This window comes from Nothobranchius furzeri, chromosome 14, assembly GCF_043380555.1.
Source record: "Nothobranchius furzeri strain GRZ-AD chromosome 14, NfurGRZ-RIMD1, whole genome shotgun sequence".
NCBI lineage: Eukaryota > Metazoa > Chordata > Actinopteri > Cyprinodontiformes > Nothobranchiidae > Nothobranchius > Nothobranchius furzeri.
Genome location: NC_091754.1, coordinates 16,237,023 through 16,258,042, shown reverse-complemented (window position 1 = coordinate 16,258,042; position 21,020 = coordinate 16,237,023). Strand labels below are relative to the sequence as shown.

General features: G+C 42.5%; 1 protein-coding gene across 2 annotated transcripts in view; it reads right to left on the bottom strand.

Annotated features, from left to right (window-relative positions):
* The window catches only part of erbb4b (erb-b2 receptor tyrosine kinase 4b), a 453,698-nt gene that overhangs the window by 133,488 nt on the left and 299,190 nt on the right, over positions 1-21,020 (bottom strand). For both annotated transcript variants that reach the window (XM_070543942.1, XM_070543941.1), the window contains one exon: positions 854-985. In XM_070543942.1, the coding sequence (XP_070400043.1) occupies positions 854-985 (132 nt within the window). The remainder of the gene's footprint in view (positions 1-853; positions 986-21,020) is intronic.

The following is a 21,020-nucleotide window of genomic DNA, read 5'->3' as shown; positions in this document are numbered from 1 at the left end:
GTGGAGCTCCTGCCTGTGTGGCATTTTTGTGAGGCGTAAAAGAGACCAATTTAATTAAAATACTCCTAAAACTCTCAACATGTGTCCAGACCTCGTCCTGACGTTGCAATCCCAAGAGCTGGGTCTTAGTAAAATGGTAAATAGCCTGTTCTTGATATAGCGCCTTCTAGAGTCCTAGAACCCCCCAAGGATAGAACACAGTCAGTCATTCTCCCATTCACACACACATTCACACCCTGGTGGGGATAAGCTACGTTGTAACCACAGCTGCCCTGGGGCGCACTGACAGAGATGAGGCTGCCGAACACTGGTGCCACCGGTCCCTCTGACCACCAGCAGGCAAGTGGAGGGTTAAGTATCTTGCCCAAGGACACAATGACAGCGACAAACTGAGCCTGGCTCGAACCTGCAACCTTCCGAATATGGGGCGAGCACTTAACTCCTGCGCCACCATCACCCCTTAACATATGGGGGCTCGTCCAGGATAATCTGGACTTATTGAAGGTGGCTGGATCTGGTGTTTTAATTGCAGCCTTGGTCAGGCCATAACAGAGGCATATGATCAATTTCATTATTTAGAATTGATGTTTTTCTTCCCCCCCCCCCCCCCCCCCCCATCATATCTGTTATATTGAATCACAATACGAAATCAGTACAAAAATGTATTAGGGTATTGGACTGCAGTGCAAAGACCCAACTGTACAAGTGCAGAATAACGTTCTCAATAAAGGTGTTATGTTAAACACTTTAAAAACATACAAAATAGATTTCAAAATCCTAGAAAATAACCAGAAGTAAAATTTAAGACTAAATCACAAGTTCTTTTTTAATCTGCTAATCTCGGATAACTTACATGTGACACTACTGTTCGTGGGCACTACAACGGGATGCTCTTTTGGATCCTTGACAATGTCCTGCCAGTGGATTGTGTCTGCATGGCAGAGGAACTTGTTCTGGTCAACATAAACCCCTCCTTGAAGAATCTCTGTAGAAACAAAACAAGAGGGCACATTTAATGTGTGTATCAAACTTTCTGGGTGATGTCTTTGACTGAATAATATCTCAATCATTCCTAATCTGTATGTCCATTTGTTTTTGTTTTTTTTCACCAGTCCTTAGGAGACACAATCCATTATGTTCTGCTACAATCACAACAACAAATCTGTCTCAGATATAAACTAGAATCTAAAATAGTTTGTAATTTAAAATTTCATCCAAGTGGTGATGCATCACACCCTCACGACATAAACTGCTTTATCAAACCAGTGATCATCAGGCTTATAGAAGGATTGATCCCTTTACTGCACAAACACGCGCATGCACACACATGCACACACACACACACATTGATTTGATACAGAGGGTGGTTTAGATTATTGTTATGCAGGAGTTTAGAGAATACTTAATCTTGATTTATATTTGTGACAGAAAGAGAATAAAAGAGAAAAAGAAAGGCAAATAAAGATGGCGTGAAGCCATGGAAAAGAGGGATATTTGGAAAGAAACACAAAGTCATGCCTAGCAGCAGATTTGCATTATTTAGGAAGGTTGTGTGTTCTCTATCTCCATACAAGCAGATTACCGACACAGGGCTAAAACCGATGAGACACATAATCATGTATGAGGCATCCAGCCAGCCCCCCACACACCAGGCAAATGCAATACCGTCCCACAACGCCTGATGCTCCTTGGTAAACTCACACAGGTTGCTATCCTCCAGCTTCCCTTTTGCTATCTTTCTACATAGTGTTGGTGAAATAAATTAATCCTGCTCCTCACCACAGGAGAGATATCACTCATCTATGAGGAGGCCGTGTCGCAAAATAAAATTGTTTTCACAATAGGATGCTGCCGGCAAAGTAGGGCAATGGTCAAACCAGCAGACAAAGAAAAGTAGTTGCTTTGACAGAAATGCCAGCAGGACCTCTCTATCTTGCTCAACCAAAACACACACTGTACAGCATCCAACAACTGCCATCACTTATCCTGGCTGGTTGCTTTCTAATTGGAGCTAAAGCACAATATATTTTGTTGTAAATATATTGAAGACATATGTTGCCACATGTGACAAGGAGTACAATAAGGCCACACAAATTGCATATTTTACTTACTTGAAAAATTATGCGGACCTTGCAGAAATCAATATAAAATAATTTGAATCTAACTTTAGTGCTACACAAAAGTGAACTGCACTTGGACATGCATTATAGAATCCTGGAATCAATGATGACATCCCAGCTTCCTTTTTGTTTTAGTTTTTACATTTTAACTTATTATTCTTTGTTATTATCCTTCAGATGCTTATGAAACAAAATGGATGCTGAAAATTAGATAAAATATTTTGAAATAAAATTAATCAAGTCCCATTTGAAAACCATATTATGTAAAAATGAATGACACCACAGTGGAAAAGCCAATATTATTATATTTTTCAAACCCTTTCTGTGGTCTTTAATTTGCTGCAAGGCTTTTGTTTTGCTTGTATGCAGTTCTGTTAAATTATTTCTCATTTTAGCAAAAACAATATTTTCGTTATTTCCTCCAAGAAATGCATGTTGAATTTAAATGCATCATTTTATTACAAAACATTCGGCCGATGCAAACGGTGGTTTGCTACCCTAGAAATCTAGACATATCGTAACACAAGAAAATGGATTTGTCTAGCCACGCTTCATTAGAAGAGCAGACCAGACCAGTTGTGTGTCTCGGCAATCACAGCGCTCCATCAGTTTGGTGGGCGGGATGTTACTGCGACTGAACAACAAAACAAAGATGGCGATGGCTTGTTTGAAATGGCATTGGCATCAACTATGAACTATTTAGACTTGGGCTTTTCTTTGAGTCATGAGTAGATGGAGGTACTTAAGTTCTGTTTTTAGACAAAGGATGTGTTTTCGTCTTCTTCAACAGTGTATGGTGGACGGCCCCTTTGATTGACATCAGTAGCGATGAGTACATCATGTTGTTTGTAGTCCAATAGCATGCAGAGGTAGTTTAAAATAGAACTGTACATTTCGCCCCACGACTGAGCTCTGACTACGGGTCATGGCCAGACTATGTATTCACATATAGAGCATATCTTGTGAGGTTACCGGTTTTCTGCACTTATAACAATCCAAGAAAAACAAGTATAAATAATTCCATAGTGGTGAAGCAGTTGACCTAAAACCTAGAAATTCAACGTTATAGTAATCCAAAAGGTTTCGGATGAGGACAACTGCATTTCTTTGGCTTCTTGAAGACGTTTCTCTACTCATTCGGGAAGTTTTGTCAATTCTGACTGGAATATGGGAGAGTCAAGCTTATAAACTGTAGCTGTCTGTTGTTGCTTCACGAGCAGAAACTACTTATGAATACCCATCCTCTCCACACCCTGATGAGTTGTTAGCCTCTATGGTGTGGGGGTCGTGTTGATTAGATGCAGGAGGATATGACCTTGATTGAAACAGCTTGGGAATTAGGTTTAGAGCTGCATTGTTGGTGCTGGAAAGGTGAAACCCGAGTCCTCCTCCTTTATAGACCCTTTTACTACCTACGTCATCAAAAGTTGCGCGCGCAGCCTGGCAACGAGAGTGAAGGCTTCCTCATTCACACTCGATACTAAAACAGCATTTTAAACCCTTTGTTTTGAAGTTCTGAGCACATAAAAATGTCGGGTTGTTGCGTGTATGGATGCCAGAATCGCTTCTCTTCAAGCAGTGGACTGAAACTTTACAGAATTCCGAAGGGAGCACATCCATTTCAACAAAATCGGAGGCGTCTGTGGCTGCAGGCCATCAAAAGGGTTGATGAAAACGACTGAAAACACGATCCGAAATGCTCGAGTTTGTAGCGCCCATTTTATATCAGGTAAGGTAATTATGTACTAAGATTACACCAGAAAGCTGGTTAACGCGTGTTCTATTAAATAAAGTAAGTTGCGTTTGCTGGTTTACTTTTAAGCAGTCTATTTATTTACAGGCGAGGTTTTCTGTTTTTCCCATCCTAACACAAAGCTCAACTTTGAATAAAATTGCTGCTGCATGGCTGCAGCATGACCCAAGTCTGGAACATCAAAATGACAGAATTAAACAAATTTATACGCTTTATTTCATGCATCAAATTAACATTTCATTCTAATTCATCTGTATTTTCCCACTGCATATTAGTATAAACTGTATTTCTCTAAAAATTAACACGATTGTACTCTGAGCACGCTAAAAAAAGAAACCTATGCTATACTCACCCTGCCATGCAGGTACGTAGTTCTCTGGTTTGTTTACTATGACCCAAGCCTCGTACATAGCAGTCTTGTGTCCTTGTCTTTGGCTAGGAAGGACTTCTGCCTTCAAGACGCAAAACTCAGAGTCTATGTCGTGATATTTTACTTTATGTACGTGGCCACAGACAACATAGTTGTATGCATCTAACGATTTGTATGCCCGTAGCTTCTCATGTGTGTACTTACTGGGCCTCTGCACTAAAAACGTAAATATATATCGGGCCACTGGATATCTGGCCACGCACCTACATCTTCCACCCATTCCGTAATGCCACAGGGATCCGGGAGTCTGTTGCCATTCGTTAAAGTGACTTTAATAATATAACATTCAAGATTTGCCGGTGATAACCCCGCAGCGTAGCTTGATAAAGCCTGAAACAACGCCATTCTCTGTTGCCAAGCTGTGCGCGCATTCTCGCTGACGTCATATTGTTTACAAACAGTAAAAGGGTCTATTTAATGTAGGTTTTACCCATTTGACATAGATAACTTCCTTTACTCCTCTCTCAAAACATTTATCTTCTCTGGCCAGAATGTATAATGTGCCATTTCAAAAGTGTGTCCCTCGTCCTTCAGGTGTAGGTGGACTGCAGAGTCTTGATCTGAAGAGGTGGCTCTCCTGTGTTGTGCCTTTCGATTGTGTAGTTGTTGTTTAACAACAGACCGCTACAGCTTATAAGCTTAACTCTCATATTCCAATCAGAATTGACAAAGCTCCTTGGATGAGAAGCGAAACATCCTCATGAAACCAAACAAGTACAGTTGCCTTCATCCAAACCCCTTTGGATCACCATGATCTGGATGACTGAGAAACTCCACCAGCAATATTACTAATCAAAAATCCAAACACATAAGGCGGAGTTTGCAGTTAACTGTTAAAACGGCTTATAACGGTTGGTCAATCATACAGTCCAAAGAGCACCAACATCCTTGCTTTTCATCTGCCCTTACTGCATTTGAACATGTTCTACACAGGAAAAACATTTTTTTCATTCTGCAACATGCTGGACATCAGTTTAATTGGTCCCTTGCTGCCACCTCGTTCAGGACAGCTGTATTTCCCATGAACTCTCTCATGAAGATATGAATAAAAAAACAAGAACATAATACTTAAAAAAAAAGCATGCTAAACTCATATTGGCTTTGCTTCTATGAGAGGTAAAGACTCCACTTCCCCGTTTGCTGGGTGTGCAGTTAGTGACCTGAGGGAGATCGGTGGTTAAATCCTGCTGTTGATTGTTTAGTGGGTGGAGAAAATGTCTTAATTAGTTTATTCACAAATCTAGAAGAAGATCATTTATCTTAACTACTCCCTGCACTCCTGCTCTTTCCTCCTGAGCAACTCAGAAAAGCTCTGAATGTGTGTGTGGGTCCAAAAGTATAGCAATTGCTCATATCAGGTTTCATGACCATTGAAAGAAAACAATATGAAACTCAGGGAGGCAGAACCAATGTATGCAGGCAATTATTTTGATGGTAAGTGCTCGATGTGGTACCCCCTCACTCTTATTGCTATGTGGAGATGAGTTTGATTAAAAGTGGGAGGCTAACAGCAAGCCAATGAACAGAGAAAAGAAACATATTAATGACTTTGTGGGAGTCAATTAGTGTGGACTCCTGTATGAGGAAATGTGTAGCACAGCAGAAATACCATAATAAATAGCTAATTTTCTCTAGTGCTGGATGACTGCAATATTAAGTATCATCCAGTGCATACTGGAGCATATTTGATATCATAGCATAATTTTTTTAAATGATCATACATCAAGATATGCAAGAAAAGACATCTAGATCTGTGAAAAAGTCAGACGGACAGAGGGCGTAGCACTTTTCTAGAGGGGTTCTTCAACCAATGCGATAGTGGCTGAGGAGTTATGAGTCCGCCCCATAACCCTGGGGCTGCAGCTTTAAGCCCCATCTGTCAAAGTGGTTGTGTCCTAGGAAGTTTGTGTTGTAAAGTGCCTTGGGGGGGGGGGGGGGGGGGGGGGGGTTGCAGAACCCTAGAAGGCTCCATTTCAAATACGGGCCATTTGCTTTTTTACAATTGTAGTCTCGTCTCTGATCCATCATAGTCTATTGGGCCATTCCCATCTGTACGGGGTCGGCCCGGGCCGGGTAGCCCCGGTCGGCCCGGGCCGGGTAGCCCCAGTCGGCCCCAGCCTGGCCCGGTTGATACCACACATCCTTGCCTTAAGCCCATGTGGGCTGATTCTACCAACCAATCAGAGGCTTGCTCTAATGGAAGGTGTGAATTTGCTGTCAGCAGTGGGTGTGTTGGCCCTGGTCGGCCTGAAGCAGACCCCCTCGAGAAGAGGGCTGAGAATGAGCCTTGGTTGGCCCGGAAAAATACCAGGCCACCCAGATATGTAAACAACCTATGCTACCCGGCCCGGGCCGACCCGGTACAGATGGGAATGGCCCATATATATTCTCCTCCAGCTTGACTGGCTGCAAGTCAACTTCAGGGTTCATTTAAAGATCCTGGTTCTGGTCTTTAGGACCTTACATGGACAAGCACCATCTTACATTGCTGATCTTCTTAGTCCCTACACCCCCAGCAGGTCCCTGAGGTCCAGTGACCAAAGCCTACTGGTTGTGCAGCACCAGGCTAAAGACCAAAGGTGACAGATCATTTGCTGCTGTGGCCCCCAGACTCTGGAACTCTCTCGCCCTGAGCCTGAGATCAGTGGACTCAGTGGTCTCCTTTAAAAAGCAGCTGAAGACTCACTTATTCAAGCTGGCTTTTGTATGACCTTCTTCACCACTCTCTCTTTATTCTGCTCTCCCCACCTATTCCACCTTGCTCAGGATCCACTGATTTCCCTCTTTACTATTCACTCTCTCTCTTTCTTAACATTTTTTAATCAAAACTGTCTATTTTTTGCTCATGTCAAATATATTTTAAACCATTTTCTAATATTTTTTTTTATATTTTTGGGCAGCAGTAGCTCAACAGGTTGAGCGGGTTGCCCAGTAATCGGAAGGTTGCAGGTTCGATCCTGGCTTCGGACAGAGAATTCTGCTGTTGTGTCCTTGGGCAAGACACTTAACCCACCTTGCCTGCTGGTGGAGGTCGGACAGACCGGTGGCGCCTGTGCTCGGCAGCCTCGCCTGTGTAAGTGCGCCCCAGGGCAGCTGTGGCTACATTGTAGCTCATCACCATCAGTGTGTGAATGAGTGTGTGAATGTGTGCGGTAATGGATGAATGATACACTGTAGTGTAAAGCGCTTTGGAGTCCTTACTCTGAGAGGCGCGGGCCATTTATCATTCTACATTTTTTGTTTTTGTGAAGCGCCTCGTGATTTTTATCATGAGAGGTGCGATACAAAATTTCTTCTTCTTCTTCTGTTTACATGTATTTCAGAGACTTTAACAAGAACAAAGTTGACCTTGATTCTCCTCCACCTTTTCATGCATTCGAGAAACATTTTCACAATTTTTTTCTACAAAAAAATTCTGCTCCATATCTTTGTACTCTTTCAGTGAACATTATATAAAAGTTTTCATTGTCAGACTTCATCCTCGAAATGTTTTCAGCTGCTGTGTGTCTGCTGCCAGAGTACATCCTCACCTGGGGGGGGGGGGGGGGGGGGGGGGGGGCGCTGATCAATTTATATGATGCAGTGTGCTTACCAATCACAGGCTTCTGCTCTTTGTAGTTACAAAGTAAAAAAGAGAAAACGTTGGACACGTCTCCATCACCCTTTGCGAGCCTGCGTTGACGGATTATGTCGTTGTGTGTCTCCATGTGTGTGTGCCTCTAGTGAATGAAGTATAAACTAGGCTTTAACCATTCATTGACTAACTTTTTGGCCAAATACTATGAAGAAAAAGTTTGATATTCTTTGCCTGCTAAAGTTATTTGTTGATTTCTACATGCCAGAAACACATTTTGACACTATTACCTGCTGTGGTGGGTCAGCAGGATGCTGATGCTTACTAGAAGTCAATTCTATGGTTGAACAACACCTATCAGACCATGGAGTCATAGTCTGGATGTGGGGCTAGCAAGGCCAGTCCAGCTTTAACAAAGTTTGTAATGCTGTTTAAACATCAGCACCTTGATATGTTCTCCCTAACACATTCTCACACCTGAAGCATCGAAAAATGACGATGGGTGACCAAGTGTTTGTTTCTGACACGTTGGGTGCCCCAGCGCGTCGGGAGGCGCCGCGCTGTGCCAGAGCGTCGTTTACTGACTGCCGCGGTAAAATGGAGATTTCACTGAACTGTGTTGTTTACCCTATTTAACATTCTCCTCACCCCTATCCTAACCTTAACCCTCTTGCGCATACAAACTTTGTTACTAACACCCCTCTCCAACACGGCTAATGAGAAGTTTAGAATGAGAAAAACGGTAAAGGTTAGGATGTGGGTGAGGGGAAGGTTAAATAGCAAGAGCTTAGAGGTTAAATGTTGGTTAACTGTGCATTTTACAGCGGCAGTCGAAACAACGCTGTGGCACAGCGCGTTGCCTCCCGGCGTGCTGGGCCTCTCAACGCGTTGGAAACAAACGTTTGGTCACCCATCGTCATTTATTGACGCTTTGGCTGTGAAAATGCGTTGTCTCGCATGACAATGAACCGCTGCACAAAACAATCTTTGAGCTATCACCCCAAGTCAAAAACAATCGGGTGTCTGATGCATTCCTAAAATATTCTTATCAAAACCCTCCGAAGGCCATTAATGTTCTGGTTTTTTTTTTGTTTTTTGTTTTTTGTCTTCATCCTTCAGCCCATGAGGTCAAAATTCAATTAGTGAAAGCAAGCACAATCAGCCAGAAAGTAAAACAAAAAAGAGAGAAAACAACAAGCGATTCAGAAATACTTTCTAACAGTCGGGCAATTAGAGTAGACAGACACGCATTCAATAAATAAGACAGCAGCATTTCTTTCTTGATGTTGCACTGGGCTCAGGGATTCCATCCTGGGTTTATCTCCGAGCTTTTACTTGGATTCAGCTCAGGGGAGCTATTAGCTCACTGGAGCAGGGGGGAGAAACCATAGAATGATGAGAACGTACTACAGGTAAAAGTAGCCAACTGGTCAGACCACAGAACTTCTAGATAACAGCAAATACAGTGGAAACCTCAAATTACCAAGGTGCTGTGCTCAATAGAAAAAATAAAAATGCCTAATAAAGTTATGTTTGTGTGCCACAAAAACACACTCCAACAAGGCTTTTTCACAAACACACAACTCCAACTTGACATTAATGAGAACCTCGTTACTAAACATGCCTTGAGCGTCAATTAAATTACCAGTTCACTTTATCAGTAGCCGTATAACCAGAGGGCCACTGAATTAAATCCCAACCCAAGAGCCGAAGAAATGTGGGTGGGGATTGACAGCACATCAACTGTCACTCTGCCACTTAAATTACCAAGTGATTGTGAAAAATAACTTTAAAAAATCTATGCCAACACAAGAAAATGGAGGCAGTGTCATGTGGACTTGAAGTTCAACCAATTACAGTGATGTAGCTGTAATGATATTTAGTTTTAGTTAAGGAATTAAATGTTAGGTCAAATTTACTCAAATTTATTTTTTAATTCATCATATTTTTATGCAATACATTTGCATCGGTCTAGAGTATGAATGAATGCCTTGTAAGTCTTACTCCGGGGGAAAAGTGCTCAGAATACGACAGGATTTGGAGTGTTATTTTCTGATATTTAGAAATCTTGCCTCTGCTTGGCTAAAAGCAACACAATCGCTGACTCTGCTTGCTAATGCTAATGCTAAACCAACAAATAGGGATGAGCAAGTACACCACTATCTGTATCTGTTCAACCATCTAAATTATCTGTATCTATACTCAGAGTGGGTGTAATCTTTTTTATTTATTTATTTATTTATTTATTTATTTATTTTCCCGTGTCCTGTCTGGCTGTGAAGCAAACAGAATTGATGTCTGAATGCTGGTGACAAGCCTTACAGATTTACTCTCAGGTGGAGCATCAAAGCGTCTGCTTTCAATGTCACGCCTGATACTTAAAACTTTATTGTTGTTGTTTTTTGATGCTTTTTAATTCCGACCAGACACAGAGTCAGAGGTGAAAGAGAAAGGAAGAGACAAAAGGTGTGTGTGTGGGGGGGGGGGGGTCCCCAAAAATAAACAATAATGAACAAGAGTCTGCTTCTAGACCTGCAGAAAGAGAATAAAAAAACAAAGAAAAACAAAACACAAACAAAAATTGGGACACAACAACAATACAACAAGATCAAGCTATCACTGCGTCAACTTGATGAAGCAATGTATAATCAACATTGTTTAACTGAACAATCACACGATAATAAATCACACAGTGCATTTAGTTCCCACCATAGTCTTAAGACCTGTGATCAACGTGCCCAAGTCCATACTTATAAGAGCACCATGTGAGCACCTGTGTGTGTACACGCGCTTGTTTATGTAAGGTTTCTCTATAGGAGCGTCCAATAGAGAGTGTGAGGGGCCACAGATCTGCCCCCTAAAGATGTGCAGGAGACGGGGGGAGCTCCAAGTCCCAGAGATCCAGGAGCTGCCCCAGAGCACAGGAACCCCAGGGAGACTGCGACCAGAAAAGCCCCCGCCCCCCTCGAGAGGTGCAGAGGATCGCCCCGGGGGACCACAACCAGCAGCCGGCAGAGTCCCGGGAGATATCGGCAGCAAGCCCACAGGCCCGCCCGCAGCTTCCCACCCCCTAGCCGGCCGAGCCCGGGACTCAGCGACCCAGGGGCGACCACCCCCGCCGGGGACCCAGCAGAGCCCAGGGACCCAGACCTTTCAGGCAGCCACAGGGTTTGGTCAGGCAGATGCCAAAAATCTTAAACTCCCTGACCCGGGAGTCACAACCCAGGCAGACCAAGGCACCGCACTCCACACCAGGTGTGGCAGGGAGAGGGAAGACAAAGATCTATATCATCAAAAGAAGTCCCAGGAGAGGGGAGGAGTCAAAGGCCCCACCTGACATACACAGTCATATACAGACACAGTCACACACTCACTCCCTCATGCTCACACATACACATACAACCAAAGACTCACAAAAATGCACGCCGGACACCCACTCATGCTCCCCCTACACACCCTATTCACTCTGGTCCCGGTATTGCTGCACATGGGGTACAACCATTACCAGTTACCAGAGTTCGACCGTTTCTGCTGGGGTGCTGATGAGCAGGCTCCCCCACCCAACGCTGAGCACAGCAACCCACCACCCCAGACCCCAACCAGACGGCCAGATCTCCCTCCTGGCCTCCAGCCCCAGGAAGCCAAGCGACAACAGAGGTGTGCTAAGACCCCTAGTCTCCCTCAGCCTGCTCCAATAGGGTGGGTGTGGTTTACATCAATACAATATATGTGTATTGTTTATTTGAAAACTATTTACAAAGCAGCCTCAGAACTGAGAAAATAAATATTTTTGATCACAATAGTAAAGGAACTATTACAGAACAATTATCGACAATTATTACATTAACGTAATGGACCTGTAAATATCGGTGGAGACAAATCTGTAAAAGAGGAAGGAAGCAAAACAAACAGCACTGCAGAACGGTGAGGATCTGAGTGAAAACAGAACACGCTGAGAGCCATTTTAACATTTAATCAACAATCGGACCCTGTCTGTAATTCTTTTTTTATACAGAAATCATTTAAAATTTCCTAACTGTATTTTTATTAGTCAAAATTGCAAACGAAGACATCAACAGCTATGTTGTTGCTGGCAGAAATTACAATTAAAGATAGCCATAATAACAGCTGCACTGTTAGTACAGTTATAGTTATATAGTTTTGTTTAGGCTAGTAGAGTATCAGAATCCCTAAAAACCTAAGGAGGCCGTTTTACCAGTTACTAGACTGGATATGTTATCCAAATTTCTATTATTATATTGTTCCTAGTATAAAAAAACAATCCAGATAACCAAAAGAACATTCTTACTGAATGAACAGTTCAGCCATGAACTGTTCATTCTAGATCGTAAGAATCGTTGAGAAAAAAAGGTCTTTCAGGTTATAGATATTATATAACGTAGCTGCGTTCACAGTAACATAATTTACTTTGTTAGGTAACTAATTACCTTTACAATGTGATAACTGAGTTACTGACGCTGTTACTTTTTAGAAAAACTAATTTGTAAATATAACTAATTACTTTTGTAATGTAAGATGCCCAACACTGAGTGACTGATCACTTTTAAAAATATTAATAAAAAATGGTTTCTTAGTCGACCTACTTTCAGTGGCGATTCCTTGTTTGTCCAACCAACTTCCTTAGGGTTTGAAATCCTTAAGCCACTGCTGCACTGAAGTGATATCTTGTATGCAGGCAAAATAAGTCCAATGTCCAAACGATCTTAACTGTTGAATATTTTTGGTGTTTATTCATCCCACTTGGAAAGTATTATATGCATCTCCATTTCCTGCAGCTTCTGCTGCTCTGGTAGAAAAACTATAGGCTCACCCCAGTGCATGCTGGTCCAACACCAGTCCCCATGTTTATAGAAAACAAAGCACCTCTTTTCTTCCTGGCTGATTCTCACAGGCAAAACAAAAATAAATGAATAAAATCATCATTAACCAACAACTAAACCCAATAAATAACCCAACAACTGTAAGTAACCTAAATAGCCCCAACACTGCTCTTAAAGTGGTTTTGATAAGGTAAGAGAAATAATGAAGAAGAAGTGAGGTGAAAAAGCGAAGAAAAAAAACTGTATTTAATAAATAAATAAATAAAATTGGCATGTGAAACAGCAGGGTGGCATGGTGGGGTTTGTGAGCGCTTTTGCCTCACGGCAGGAAGGTTCCTAGTTCACTCTTGCCTTGAGGTGTTTCTTAGTGGACTTGCAGCATGGTTTCCATGGGCCTGTGAGAGTTTTCTAAAGCTTTCTGACCTCCATCCAAAGTCCTAAATCCTGCACGTAGAGGAATTAAGGATTGAAAAAAAAAATGCATGTGTGAATTTGGTATTACATTTCTTTAGACATTTTCAAACAAAACCTGGGAGACTGTGTTCCCGGAGGGAGACATTTTGTCTCAAAAAAAAAGGAAAGAAAAACTTGGACCCCTGCCCCCAACAAAAGAAAAAAAAAATAACTCCCCGCAAACCCATTACTGATAAACAGTAAACGCAGCGGCGTAAAAAGAAATTTCCTGTGTACAGATGCTCATTTTGCCACACAGGGATGCGTCAATCACCTCCCTTCCAGCTGCTCGGATGCTCACAGTGGATGTCGGCACAGCAAATCTCTGCCTTTGCTCTACAAATAGGTGAACCACCCTCCCATCCATCATCTGCCACTACCGCACAGTTTCATCATAGTCGTCCGTGACCACTGTGACGCTGAAATCCAGAGGGAACACAAAGATGAGGAGTGCACGTGAACGTCTGTGTTCAAATAGGTGAAAGAGAGAAGGATAATGCAATGGGTGTGTGTGTGTGTGTGTGTGTGTGTGTGTGTGTGTGTGTTTCCTCTGTATAATTGTCTGTTTCTTCCTCGATTTGAACTTTTAATTCTTTTCCAAGACTTTGCTGTTTTCTAACAAAAATTAGATGTGAAAACAATTTTGACTTGAACAGAATTATTTTCAGTAAAAAACTGAATTACTCTTTTTATACTAATATTTTCTATCTAGCGAGAGTTTGAGAGTAACGTAATTTCATTTCTCTGTATGTCCTGTACATGTGGCAGAAGTGACAATAAAACTGACTTTGACTTTGACTAATGCTTAAAGGAAATAACGACCGTTGGACATTTAGGAGTTTAAAAACATCACGTTACTCTTAAAGGCAGAAGGTGCCAGTGAGGCATTTGCATTCATAATTAAAGCTGCCAGTTCAGTACTTTTTAGTCCAGTAAAAAAGAAACAAAAGATAATATGTGTCAAATAATTAGCAGTGCTTAAAGAAATCCTTATGGAGTAGTCGGTTTATCCTGAACATTAAAGAGCAACAGGCCAAGACATTCTATAGGCGCTCGGAATTTAATTCCCCACCTGATCCAGGCTCCAACAAAACTTCAACATCACTGTGTTACTCTTCATATCCTTAGTTTGCCCTTTCTTTTTAATCATACTTTTTAAAATGTTTAAATCCCAGACCCGAAGATGGAAAAACAGACTTACTGTTTGATCTTTTCACATCTAAATCAAAATATCCTTAGGATAAAAGGGAGTATTGGGGGATGTGTGTGTGTGTGTGTGTGTGTGGGGGGGGGGGGGGGGGGCAACATTTGTAAGAAAACTTTACAAACAAAGGCTTAAATAAGTTTTAATCTTAGTAGTTGCATATTTATATTAACAGCAGTACAGTTACAACTACTTTAAATTCATCAGCTTTTCAGTTAGTTTCAAAATAAAGGTATTTTGCAAAACACAGGTCATCCGAGTTATGATCTGTCAGTGACGACATGAAGGTATCTGCTTTAGTATCTCTTTTCAATTTCAGATAAACACATTCACAATCTTTATTTCTTGCATTAGGCTAAATATCACAACAAATCAGTACTTATTAATGCTTTGACTCTGCCCTCAGCAGGAGGGGGCGGCACAGGCTTGCTGTCAAGGTGGCACTGGCCCACCCTGAGATACCCCCCCCCACCCCCCCCCACCCACCCACACACACACACACACACACACACAACTGCAGATTACACGACGAGTGTCTAATGGGCCATTCCCATCTGTACCGGGTCGGCCCGGGCCGGGTAGCCCCAGTCGGCCCCAGCCTGGCCCGGTTGATTCCACACATCCTTGCCTTAAGCCCATGTGGGCTGATTCTACCCACCAATCAGAGGCTTGCTCTAATGGAAGGTGTGAATTTGCTGTCAGCAGTGGGTGTGTTGGCCCTGGTCGGCCTGAAGCAGTACCCCTCGGGAAGAGGGCCGAGAATGAGCCTTGGTTGGCCCGGAAAAATATCAGGCCACCCAGATATGTAAAGCCCCATTCCCACCTGTACCGGGTCGGCCCGGGCCGGGTAGCGTAGGTTGTTTACATATCTGGGTGGCCTGGAATTTTCCCGGGCCAACCAAGGCTCATTCTCGGCCCTCTTCCCGAGGGGTACTGCTTCAGGCCGACCAGGGCCAACACACCCACTGCTGACAAGAAATTCACACCTTCCATTAGAGCAAGCCTCTGATTGGTGGGTAGAGTCAGCCCATTCACACCTTCCATTAGAGCAAGCCTCTGATTGGTGGGTAGAATCAGCCCACATGGGCTTAAGACAAGGATGTGTGGAAACAACCGGGCCAGACTGGGGCCGACTGGGGCTACCCGGCCCGGGCCGACCCGGTACAGATGGGAATGGGGCTTTTACAACCTACGCTACCCGGCCCGGGCCGACCCGGTACAGATGGGAATGGCCCATAATAGGAGTGCTGTTCTATGACACACATCCCATCAGTGCATCAACATTTTTCTGCTAAGTCTAAGAATAGAGCACCTCCCACAGGAAAGGAATGCCTTTTAAAAACACTTTAAAAGAGTTCACATTGGTGATGGTGTTACCCATTCAAATGGAATTCCTCTTTATGGGTGTAACTCTTGACCTGAACAGAACAACTGCATTAATTTGAACACATAAAAGTGCTTTACAAGAGGTCCACTAGAGAGAAGGCAAGGGTGGTTCCGTGTGTGTGTGTGTGTGTGTGTGTGTGTGTGTGTGTGTGTGTGTGTGTGTGTGAGTGTGTGTGTGTGTGTGTGTGTGTGTGTGTGTGTGTGTGTGTGTGTGTGTGTGATTTAGATGTGTACAGCAAAGGTTTCTATTAAACATTTACAAAGACAAATGCACAGCAATCAATACGTTTCACAGATACAGGTACTCGTATGAGTGGATGCATTTTTAATTTTTACATGCTTACAGACAGCCACCATTCATACCGAGCGCACAGCACTAATGTGTTGCAGCATTTGGTGTGCTAAATTGATTTTGTTCAATCGCAGTCAAAACCCCTTAGGTTTGAATGCATTGGTTTGCAATTTTTTATTAATCTTTCACACTTTTGTTTTTGTTTTGGGAGGGATAAATATCACTGCAAAGTATATAGTTGTGTTCAGTTTAAATGTTTAAAGGTGACAGGAAAGACAGGAGAGGAAGGATGGTTGAATTAGAACAAAACCAAAATGGTTTCTGCTGTATTGATGCATTAGGTCAATTGGTCTTTTTTTATTTAAATGGTTTTAATCCAATACTGCTGTTTGAAATTTTAAAAATGAGAATAGGGTGAGAAGCTCAGTCATCTGGTAGGGGCTCGGAGTAGATCCGCTGCTCCTCCACATCAAGACGAACCATTTGAGGCGGCTCGGGCATTTAGTAAGGGGGCCTCCTAGAGGCGCTTCCCTGGTGAGGTTTTCCGGGCACCTCCAACCGAGAGGTGACCTAAAAGAAGACCCAGGACATGTTGGAGGGACTACGTCTCTTTGCTGGCCAGGGAATGCCTTGGAATTCCTCTGGAGGAGCTGCTTCAAGTGGCTGGGGAGAGGGAAGTCTGGGCTAGACTGCTGCCCCCGCAACCCAACCCCGCTTGTGTGGGAGACAATGGATGGATTATTTTCTTGTTTCAACCTTTAAATTAAACTTCAAAAATCTAAATTGCATTGTGTGTCAGATATCTGTGAGAATACATGACACAAAAATATAAAGTAGGCTAGGCATCCCAACATGGAGCCATTCATAATGCTCAGAAACACACAATCAATATGTTTTCTTTTTGTATCGCGCTTTACTAAAACATAGGTGTAATCTCAAAACATAGAATGATTAAAAGTTTGAGTTCATTGATTGAAGCTAAGAAAAAAGACAATTCAGGTTTTTGAAAGGTTGGCAATTGTTATCTTATCAACATCATATAAAGGATAATTATATGTTTAGTTCTGTACATTCCTTTGAAGAATTAGTGGTAAGATTTTTTCCAAGTCTTGAAGATGTCATGGGGTGTTGGTCGTGGTCCCCATTCCCCAAACATACGCCTCTCTTCCTCTGAGATAATTGCATTCAAAGGCCGCTGATTAAATTTGGTCCAATCCTTGTGCAATTTTTTTCCACGAGTCTTTATGAAAAATGGCAAAGACTTTGGGATTATAGAATTATAGACGAGCAAGGCCAAGTTTCTGCTTAAACATGAGAAGGGGAAAATAAAATCACTTCAGAATGGTTGTGAGAATGCAGTGTTGCATCCCTGCTTATGTTTACTAGAGCTGTGGAAAAAAAAAACCTCAGTTAATCAGATCCTAATGGGTAATATAGAGGAGAACGGGGAGAAAATGACATAATAATACCTTGAGATTAAACAAATCTACAACACTTAAAGGAAGAAAGGAAACAAATAAGTAAAAGAAATTATGAAGGACACAAACTAGTAAAACTAATAAAGTAAAAAAATTACCAAGGCGACACACAAATGAGCAATTAAAAAAAAATGAGCCAAAGGACCTTCGGTTGGTGCTGCTGAGGACCACTTAGTTTATCAAGGCTGAAGTGTGATCAGCCTTGCCAGCTGAATAAAAATGAACCACAGTGTCTGGAATGGACAAAAACAGCTCTGAGAGTGTCAAAGAAGGCAGAAGAATAAAAAAAAACTCAGAAGAGAGAAAACAGTTCCTATCCATAGAAACTATGATGGTTTAACAATGATTCTTAGTCAATGAATTGCTTCCTGAGGCATAAACACATTGCCAAAGACTTTTTTTTAATCAGATTTGCTGAAAAACCCGATATATTGGCTTAAGTCACTCGTTCTGTCTTATGCAGCTTAACCCTTTGATGCATAATGGTCACTACAGTGGACAGATACACAAAATTGTTATTTATTAGTTTTTGATATTAAGCACAGCTGTTGAAGACTTTATTGCATGTGAGCCCCTCCATTTCGACTTCGGTAAGCCAAGCCAACATATTTCATGTTCAGATTGCACGCTGTCCACTGAGGTGGACACGTAATAAATTATTTGTAAATTAACAAAATGGTACAAAAAATATTTGTTGAAATTTGTTTCATTCACACATAAAGATGAATGAAAAAAATTGCTTAAAAATCATGGTTGAAGATTTCATAATTCATGCATCAAAGGGTTAAGTTGTATTAGCCATGGGTGCCATATCTTAACACAGGGGGATTGCTATTAAATTAATCAACTATGAACTTATTTTGAACTCTATATCATACTATTATGCAATTTTCAAAACAGGCCACCCAACCTTTACACCCACTTTTTACTGTGAGTGGCCAGACATGATGTGGTGCGAAAGGAGTTATGGACTTGAAAGTCCATTTTCTCATTACACAACTATTGCTGGCAGCTTGTGTCTGTGCAACCAGGTGCAACACTATCAAGGCCTTGAATTAATGCTTTCTGAAAATCAAAGTCTGTTTTAATGGTCACCCTGTCTCCCTGCACTTTGTTGAAGTGAGAGATCGAATCAAGGTTAGGCATTTGCAAAAATAATAGAAATATGGTTTTGACTTTGGGATTTTATAAGGATAATCTGGCCCAAATCCCAGCTTTCCACTGGATGTGGTTCCACTGGACGTGGAAAGCTGTGAAAGCTTAGCGCTATATAAATAAACTTGAATTGAATTGAATGTGTAAAAGGTGCATAACATAACAGACACACCATACTCGCAAGCTCCCTTTCAAGCAGAAAAGCGTTTCAGACACAAAACGGCACCAAAAGCGTTCAACACAGCTGGTTTCGCAAGGTCATGCATGATTCTGGCACTTGATGTGATAGCAACCCCGACCCTAAGCCTAATTTATACTTCTCCATCTGCGCCATTATGCATCAGTGAAAAGGCTCTCTAACAGGCTCACAGAGGGTGATGGAGACATGCCCACATTTTTAAATATCTGCCAAAAGTGACGGAGATCACAAGATTGTGATTGGTCAGGACACCACTTCCTGTAGAGCAAACATTTTTTCATAGGTGGAAATGATGGGAAACGTGTTTAGAGCATGGTTTAGAGGTGGAGGAGAATGAAGGACAAATGTGCCCGTGTTATAAAGTATCTGAAATATATAAACACATTGTGCTTTACAACACAATCAGTCATTCACCCATTCACACATACATTCACACCCTGGTGAGGATGAACTACACTGTAACCACAGCTGCCCTGGGGCACGCGCCGCCGGTCCCTCCAAATTCTGGCTGTGACCTCTCTGTATAGTTTGAATGTCCTCTACTCGCATGCGTTGGTTAAGAAAAGAGAAGACGCCTTGCCTAATTCTATCCCCAAGTGTGGCTGAAAAAACTGCTGTGAGAGTGTATTGTAGCTATCTACAAGTTGAACATCAGTCTCAGCAAAGTTTACCAAACTCCGCAATATAGAATTCTTTCAGCTGTAAGATGTTTGTTCACTAGGGCTGTCACGGTAACCGCAAAAATGAAATATCGCAATATGAAGAAGCCCACCGCGCTGCATCATGGGCCACCGCGATTACTGAACGTGATTCAACTCAGTGATGCATGTTGAGAAGGATGGCTGCACTGGTATCAAAACGAAACGTTACTTCGCTCCTTTGGGAGCACTTTGGTTTTCAGTACGTCAGCTGCTGCGCAGCCAGAGTCCTTGGCCGAGACAGAGCTGCCACCAGCGGCAAAAAAAATAATAATAAACGCTCGGAGACCTGCTGAAGTCCCGGACAAGCACTGCTTCTGCAACCGCCCCAAAGAAAGTTTGAGCTGAGCTGGAGCTCACTCGCTACCTGCAGGAGGAATGCATGCACCCTAAAGAAACCCCCCTGACATGGTGGAGCAACAACCGGGAGAGATTCCCTTTGCTTGCCAGTCGCACGCAAGTACGTGTGCGTTAGTGCAACGAGCGCACCATCCGAGAGGGTTTTCAGTGTTGCTGGAAATGTTGCCACCCCTCTCAGATCCTCTCTCAAACCGTATACGGTTAATCTTCGAACATCTTAGGTGTGTTCCTGCTGTGTCTTTCTAATTCCATGCTTTCGTTCTTTTTAAACACAGAAACAGTTTTGTTTACCTGTTTGTAGCTACAGTTTCGCCGACGGCTGCCGGCTTCTTCAGGCTGACGCTGATGGTGGCGCGTCACTTCCTTCTCCGTTTATCTGCGGGCAGCAGAGGACGTTGTCGCCCTCTACTGCCCGCTCTCCCCTCTCCGACGATGCAGTCCCATGCGTGGTCCAGCGTGTAAACTCCGTCGTCCCTGTTCATGGTCCCACATCCACGTCTCCTTATTTCGATAGCTTCCTTAATCCATCTTTTGTATTTTTGTTGTTCGGTGGTTATGATCCGTGTGCTGTCCCAGTCCATTATATGGTTTTCTCTTAAGCAATGATCTGTTACGGCTGACTTTTTTATTGTACTTTCTGCTTCTTCTTTTGCTGCTCTTGTGTGTTTACGATTTGCCTCTTTCTCGCACTCCTTTCTGTGTTCTATTGTCCGTGTATTGAGTTGGCGTCCGGTTTCTCCTATGTATGTTTTATTGATTATTTTGCATGGGATTTCGTAAATGACTCCACATTTTTGTCCAGCTGTGTTTAAAAAGAACGAAAGCATGGTATATGGTTAACATGCTGGTTTTGCTTGTGGGTAACAAGGACGTGACCGAGCTATAAATCACCGTCATTCGTGTGTGTGAAAGTGAAATGATAGTGCCCCCCCCCCCACCCCCCTGCGCCCGGTACATGTAATTTTTTATGTTTGATTTTAAACAACTAAACAAAATGGGGACTATTTTCTTATTTGTTAGATGCTGCAGCCAAATTTGCATTTAAAAGTTTAACCTTCTCCTGAATTTTGTTGTTTT